This window comes from Pteropus alecto, unplaced genomic scaffold, assembly GCF_000325575.1.
Source record: "Pteropus alecto unplaced genomic scaffold, ASM32557v1 scaffold251, whole genome shotgun sequence".
In the NCBI taxonomy this organism is placed as follows: domain Eukaryota; kingdom Metazoa; phylum Chordata; class Mammalia; order Chiroptera; family Pteropodidae; genus Pteropus; species Pteropus alecto.
In genome coordinates, this window is record NW_006431048.1 from 1,331,315 (window position 1) to 1,339,210 (window position 7,896).

Below are 7,896 nucleotides of genomic sequence, written 5' to 3' on the forward strand. Positions count from 1 at the left end.
GGTTTGAGCCGTGAAGGAAGGATGGGGTCGGGAGATGCTGGGAGGGAAGCGGGGGAGGCGGAGGGAGAAGCGGGGGCAGCAGGCGCCGCCACTCGCTCCTCCTGTTGGCTGTTGCCCTGGGTCTCTCGCGGATGCTTTGGGGTCCGGGCTGTTGCAGGTGGAGAATGGGAAAAGCCCCCCCCCTACATTTCCCATTGAGAAAAAGGGAGCATTGAAGATGATGGGGGAGAGCCCAGAAGGTGGTGGCGGAGTAAATACTGCTCCCCCCCACCCCAATCATTTTTCTGTCAATAAAATATTCTGAGCTGAACCTTTAGTAGGAAAGCCCGCCCTTAACAGAGGGAGACTCTTGGTCTGTTGGGCTCTGGTTTGATTGTATAATAATGATGATATAATGCTAATGACGACGATGACACTGCCTTTTATTTTTACCCCAGTGCTGATAAAGCGTAGCACCAGCTAGGGATAAAGCCCTTGAAAATTTGATGTATGAAGAGAAAATACTGTTGCTTTTGGAGTTGTGGTTTTTGGTTTTGAAGGATATGCTTTTTAGAATTAAAATTTGACAGCATGAAGCCTGACTCTTTTTTTTATTTATCCATTTATTTTTTAGTCCTTCATAGCCCATGCTCATAAAATGGGGACTGGCTACTGCCTTGATTAATGAAAAGCTAAACACCTAAGTGTAATTCTGTGTGTTAAGTCACCCTTTCCTTTGAATTTCTCAACAGTTTTTAAAATGAAGAAGTTTAATTTCCGAAAAGTTTTGGATGGCTTAACTGCCTCCTCCCCTGGCAGTGGTAGCAGCAGTGGCAGTAACAGTGGTAGTGGTTCCGTGCATCCAGGAGGGACTGCAGGGGTTCTCAGAGAAGAAATTCAGGAAACCCTGACTTCAGAGTATTTCCAGATTTGCAAGGTAAGTTTAGAATTGACTTAAAGACTATTGTTTCTTTATTTTACTGTTATGGGGGAAAGAAGTATTAAAAAACACACGCACACATGCGACGGGAATTTGTTGAAGTGCCAGCATCAAAGAGTCTGCTGCAGAGAATTCTGTGGATAGGTCAGTTTGAATTAACAAAAATGTTCCAGACATCAACTTAAATGGCCATGGTAGTTTAAGAGGGAAATAGGCAAGCATAAAAATAGAATTTGCAAGATGATGTTAAGGCCCAATAGTTGACAAAAATTTTAATGTAATATTTATGTAAAGTAGTAAATTGAAGGAGAAAATTGTCATTGTGGTTAATTCCGTGATGTCATTCAGAGAAACTAATTTTATTTTTATTTCACTGTTCAGTAAATGATTAAAGCTCTTAAAATGTTGCTAGAATTAACTAGATAATAGCTAGATGAATATATCCATTTTAATAGATCTAATGGAATTTTTAAGAATTCATTGTTTAAATTTTGAATAAAAACACCCCCAGAGTCTTAAACTCTAAACAAACAAACAAATACCATGCGCTTAATACTTGTAAGAACTTGTAATACTTGAAAGAAAAAAATAGCCTGTGTTCTGGTTTAGTAAGGAAACATTTTAGATAATTGTACTTTAATGTTGAACTTCTGTTTAATAAGCAAAAGAGTTTTCGATGGCAAGAGATGAGAACAAATGAATATGATTTTATAAATGTGTTTGAATACATAAGAAAAACAGTAAACTTTTGAAATCACAGAAATTATTAAATTTTTTACTTCAACAATTTTTTGAAATTATTAAAATTATTTTTGTAGTAAACAGTGTATAATGAGATACATTTCAATAATTACCGTAGTCTCTATTCCCAGTAGTTTTATTATAAAAACATTAAATCTATAGTTATTAAACTATTGTAAATTAATTTACATAAAAGCAAGTTTATATAGAATTAGATCAACAGTTTAACCTACCCTATGAGGTTTATATACAATGCAGTTTTGTATACAAAGTTTACACAATTCTGTCTTCAACTTGAAACAATAGATATCTCATCAGATTATGGAAGGGGCTAAATAGTGGTCATAAGATAAATAAGTAAACAGAATCCTGGAGGCCAAATTTGAACTTCTAGGCAAGAGAATTATGCCCTGATTCTCTAATCTTTGATGTATTACTAGTTCCACTTCAAGATTCTGAAAAAAATTTCAAATTCTCTCAGTCGTGAATGTGGTAGTGATGGAGGAGAGTTTTAGTAAAGGTAAAATTGGTATAGAGAAGGTAGGCTTCTGAAACTGAATGGCATTAGGCTGTTGAGGTTATAAAGCTGGTAGAGAATGTTTTAAATTAAAAAAATTGGGAAATGAATTAATACAAGAGAGTAAAATGGGATTATAGTCACCTTCCTATTTCTTTAGTTAAGAGATAGTAATGGAAAATGGCAGGTTAAATATGTAATACTTCAAAAACATGGCATGGTAGGAAGAGCACTGGCCTTGGAATTGGAAAATTGTATTTTAATTAAAGCTCTGCCACTTGTCAGCCATATAATCTTGGGCAAGACATTTATCTTCCTTGAGCCTTGTTTTTTTTCATCTGTAGTATACTAGTAAGTATTTTCACTCTTCTTTTTTTTCATTAAATTTATTGGAGTGACATTGGTTAATAAGATTATGTAAGTTTCAAGTGTACAGTTCTATAATATACCATCTGTGTTTTGCATTATGTGCTCACCACCCATAGTTTAGTCTCCTTCCATCACCATATATTTGACCCCCTTTTCTTATGTAAGACGTTTATCAGGAAGATCAATTAAGACAATTAGGTGAAGCAATTTGTAAATTGGAAAAGATGACAAAATGTATATATTACTGGTAAAGTTTTAAAATCACCTTGTTTTTTTGTGGAATGACTATCACCAGTGGGTTATAATAATATCAGGTAATAATTTTCAAAGAAATTATAAGGATAGATAGCTATATAAGCTGAACACTGAAATAGTATTGGAATCTTACTAAATGGGTAAAGTACTATGGCGTCTTTGGATAGGAATTTAGTTAATTTCGAAAAGCGGTTATGACTGTAATTTAGGTTACTTGAACTATAATAAAATATATAAAAATAGATTAAGGAAATTCCAAAATTACAGCTGTTACTAAATTGGGGACTTCATTTAGACTCACTGATTAAATGTGCAAAGAACATTCTATTCTGAGTACTAAGCAGTTGGCACCTTCTGGATACTTATACCTTTTCAACATGATCAAAATTAAAGTATACATCTAGAACCTGCTCTTTGGAAAACCATCCTTCTTTCTATTATCTGATTGGTCATATAATCCTATCTATTCTGTTTCCTCAGTATTTTTGAAATATAATTTCTTTTGTCTTCTTCAGTACTTATTTATTCCATCATATTTTCTTGCTTAGTCTCTTGAAATCACTTCCTAACTGATCTTCTCACCTCTTGTTTTACCCTATTCCAATTCATTTTGTTATAATAATGGCTATTTCTGAATTATAATGTTAATTATATCATTTCCTTGCTAAAAATTCTACATTGGTTTCCCTAGAGCAGTGATGCTCCATAAGCAAGTCTTATGTGAAACTCCATTAAATAACATGCATTAAATAAGTATTATGGTAGTTCATTGGCATACATCTTAAAGTAAGCTGTACAGTCAATCTACATATATATGCTTTTTATTGTATTACAATTATTGATTTTTATTGTATAATAGCTTCCATAGGCAGGTAGTATGACATTTGGTAGCCTTAAAAAGTAAAAGTGTAAAGCTGCAAGCTTTATAATCTGTACACATCTATAAGAAGTTAAAAAATACAGAAATAGTAGAAGAATTTTGATTCGAGATCAGGAAAAAATAAATTTTATATTACATGAAAACAGGGAAACCATTCAGTGAAAGAGTGACACCACTTTATGTCACTCTTTCACTGAATGATTTCCCTGTTTTTATGTAACATGGAACATGGTATGTAATTTCAAAAAGATATGGCAAAGGAGATTTTAGAAAGATTCAATTAAATTCACTTCAGCTTTTATCGAGGAAGTTATTAGAAATATTCCCTTAAATGATTTTTAAGGGAATCAGAAGTATTAGATCGACAGTGACAAACATGGAATGTTCTAGACCGAATTAACGAAATAGACAAAAATAAATATATCACCAGAACCAGATGGCATTGTCCCTAAAGTTTTGAATACACTCAAATTAGCCAATTCAGTATTCATTAACACTTTTAAACTATTTTTATAAATTATCACGGTGTCAGAGCCAACATGTAGATAACTAGCATATCTTCTGTATGGAAATAGATTTGTAATTATGATCTTCATACAAGACATAATATCAGATATTGCCAGATAAATATGTATAAAATAAGAAACACAGGTGTGGACTGTGGAGAGTTGGGCTTTCCAGAACTATGGAAAGATGAAAAAAGATTAGTACCTAGGTATCTCTGACTATTATCTCATCTTCAGGTTTTTCATGGTCTTCACTTTCTTCTAATTTTACGTCATTTTACTTGGGAGGTTCTGTAAATGAGATTGGCACAAGACCATTGTCACAGTTCCACAGTTCTACATTTTCATTCATTAAAAGAACTATACAAGATTCCCTGAGATGGGTGGACTTGTCTCATTCTATAATTTACAAAACTAATAGAATAAAAGGTAGTATAATTGACATTGTGGGATACGTTGCTGTGGATAAAGCATCTCACAAGGACTTCATGCTCCTGTCACCAAAATGGACAGTAGAGGATGGGCATCTTTAAGAATAGTAATGGATGCAAACCAGAAGAATTAAGTTACCATGTTAGAACTCAGACGTTAATTAGTTTAAGAACCAAAAAGAATTAAAATTAAAAAAAAAATTTTAAGAACCAGAAACCAAAGCCAGATTATTCAGTACTTTAGGCTCTCCTAGGACCATAAGGGTGCAGGGGTAAGTTTGAGGAAGAGATTGTGGACTTGTAGGAATTATGTTTATAATTTTTTAAAATTACCGTAGAGAACAATCACATTTTCTCACAAAAGGTCCTTTGGTGGTAGCATATTGTCAGCAAATTGGGTTGTTGGTCTCATTCAATATGGAAGTTCTTATGTTCTTAAAAACAAGCAGTGCTGTCATACTTTGCGTATATTTCAGTATAGAACTGATTTGAAATCATCCATAATTTGCAAATTTATCTGTAAGATTATTACTAGTGATTAACCCTAATTCCTACTTCTTGAAGTTTAGTATGTTTCTCTAAAGTCCCTTCTGCCTTTACTTGAAGATATGTGTGTAATAAAACCATAGAGCTAAGTTCCATAGTTTACTTTTAATGACAAGATAATTTATTGGTTTCCCACATTAGAGTTCTATAAATCATTTACATATTACCTTAATAACAATAACTTTGACTATATTCATTAAAAGTTTCAAATAGGAGCCCAATTTTAAGCTTTTGAATTGTTTTTGTCCCTCATAAGATGAAATTGGGTTTTTGTTTTTACTTAATTGTCAAAATAATGATGTTTATAAAAGATTTTATTTATAGTGACAGTTATTTTTTTTTTATATAGTTCAATCTTTGATCCCTTCCTTTTTATCTCCTAAGCAATGAAATGCCTTTAAAATTCAGTTTTGATTAAATATTCATTTCTATTTTCTTTTTTTGGTGTTTTGATCTTTTATATTTTAACTTTTTGTTCAAACAGAACTTGTTTTGGTGTACAGTGTGTTTCTAAAATGATTTTTCCTTTCAAATAGCCAATCCATTTTCTCATACAATTTATTATTTTTCTACAGATTGTGATGCTCCTTTGTTATATATTAACTTTTGGTATGTACTAGTATTTGTATCTGAGATAACAGTGTCCTTCCATCTCTGCCTGTTCTTATGTCAATATCATACTGACTTAATTTTCCAGCTAAAAAGACCGGTCAAAATAATGTGTAGACTGGGTTTTAGAATATTTGAAAAGAAACGAAGTGTCTATGCTCATCAACTAGAGACTGCATACCTATAGTCAAACAAAGTTGGGTTTATCACAACCAGGGAGATTGCGCACCAAAGGGAATTATGAGACATCTCAGTAAGAGGGTGTTAGAAAGAACTTATTACAGGATTAGGGCTTGTTACAGGGTTTGAGATTGTGTTAGCTGATTTTAGGAAAGCTCAAAGAAGCATAACTGAGTGTTGTCAGAAAATGGGGGACAATTCTGTCATTATGTATCCTAAGGACTTTTATCTAAGGAGCAAGGAGAATGGCATAGGCTAAACTCTAATTACTAAAGAAGGCACCGTTGTGATCGTTGGATGAGGGGAACGTTTAATCATTAGTGTGGTTTGCGCAAGGTTCTTACATTTATCTGTACCCAGACATGACCTTGTAGTGGTTTTGTTTTCGTCTTGCTTCATCATGGTCATAAAGGGGCCTTGTCTGATGATTTTCTGTGAAACTGTTCATGTTTCACAGGTGATCACGGTAGCCTAGCTATTAGTACCAGGCAATCTTCAGCTGATAGCTGTTAGAGGCTGCATTTTTTTCTCTTTTAGCAACTTATTATTTCTAAAGTAGCTTTTGAAGCTAAAGTTGCTATAATATGTTGCTAAGCAGTCCTGCTTCAGTACCTAGATAAGAGAAATTTTTCTTGTTGATCAACAGCCAAGAATTAATATTGGTTAATTTGAATTTGTTATATAATTTGAATTTGTTACATAATTATTAATTCAAAATGATTTAAAATCGTTATATAATTATATAGAACATAATACACAATAGCTATTGTTTAGTAAAATCATATACTTGAAATAGTATACTTGAAAACAACTATACTAAGTATAACAATGTTTTGAGCTCTTTTCATTTGTAAAATTTCTTCATTTATTCACAATTTATGTTTTCTTTTCTCTATTTTGAGACAATATATTTTATTCCTTCACACAGTATTTCTTAGCAGGCAAATAGAAGCTTTTTAACTCTAGGAGATAAATAGAAGATTTGAGGTAATTCTTGTTTTTCTGAGAATTCAACCCAGCAATCAATTTAATATTTTTGTATAGCCAGGTAAATACAAAATTTTATTTGCTGCAGAAATAAAACTATTTATAAAAATGAAACTAATTTTTAAAAATCCTATAGGAAGCTCTGTTGCATATGTAATAGTTTGAACGAGGTGAGCTACCTATAATACTCTTAATTTTTCACCTGAGCTGTGTGTGTGACATCAGCTAAACCAGTTATTTTAACTGAATTCCAGAGTAATTATCTGGCCTGTATCACTGCAAATATTTTACAATGCCAGAGTAGCCTCACTTCTATTTTCTAACCTCTCATTTTTAGTTACTCTTACACTAGCAAACAGATATTTGTAAATAGGAAAGCATGTGAAATAAAATACTATTCTTAGCAAATATATATATTTTTTGGGGACAGCATTATATTTGGTAGTTGGATGGCCAGGATGCTGAATGAGTCATACCAAGAAACTTAACTGAGTCTGGCGAAGATTCAGGCAAAGGGCGCATAGGGCATAGTCACAGAAGGCAATTTGTCTAAATGTATTTGCTTACTTTAATGAGATCAAATATAGGCAGAGATTAAGATTCAAGATGGAAGATGCAGGACCTGCAGGAGTAGAGGCAAAAGTGATGCAGGAGAAACCATGATATTTGACAAGAATCCAGATACTCAGGTTGATCTTGAGGAACCAGGATTAAAGAACCCTGGGGGACCACCAGCAAAGCTAACTAAATATCATGTCAGGGTTTTCTTAATCCTCTTAATCCAGTGAAAGGATTACTTTTAAAGGAATGATAGTAGTTTGATGAAACCACCAAACTACTTTCTTCTTGTAACTTCACACTACAAAAAAATTTAAGATTTTTTGTCTCTCTTAGTCCCTCTGCTCAGGTTAGTTGTTATGAGCTGCTGTTCTATCTTCATGTTTTATTTCTTTCCC

General features: G+C 33.0%; 1 protein-coding gene across 2 annotated transcripts in view; it reads left to right on the plus strand.

Moving 5' to 3' along the window:
• Positions 1–7,896, plus strand: part of STXBP5L (syntaxin binding protein 5 like) — a 257,780-nt gene that overhangs the window by 401 nt on the left and 249,483 nt on the right. The window contains exon 2 of one of the 2 annotated variants that reach the window (XM_006905548.2): positions 732–916. In XM_006905548.2, the coding sequence (XP_006905610.1) occupies positions 740–916 (177 nt within the window). In that variant the 5' untranslated portion in view covers positions 732–739. Of the gene's footprint in view, positions 1–731; positions 917–7,896 lie in introns of those variants that run through there. The other variant, XM_006905549.1, reaches the window with a different exon arrangement.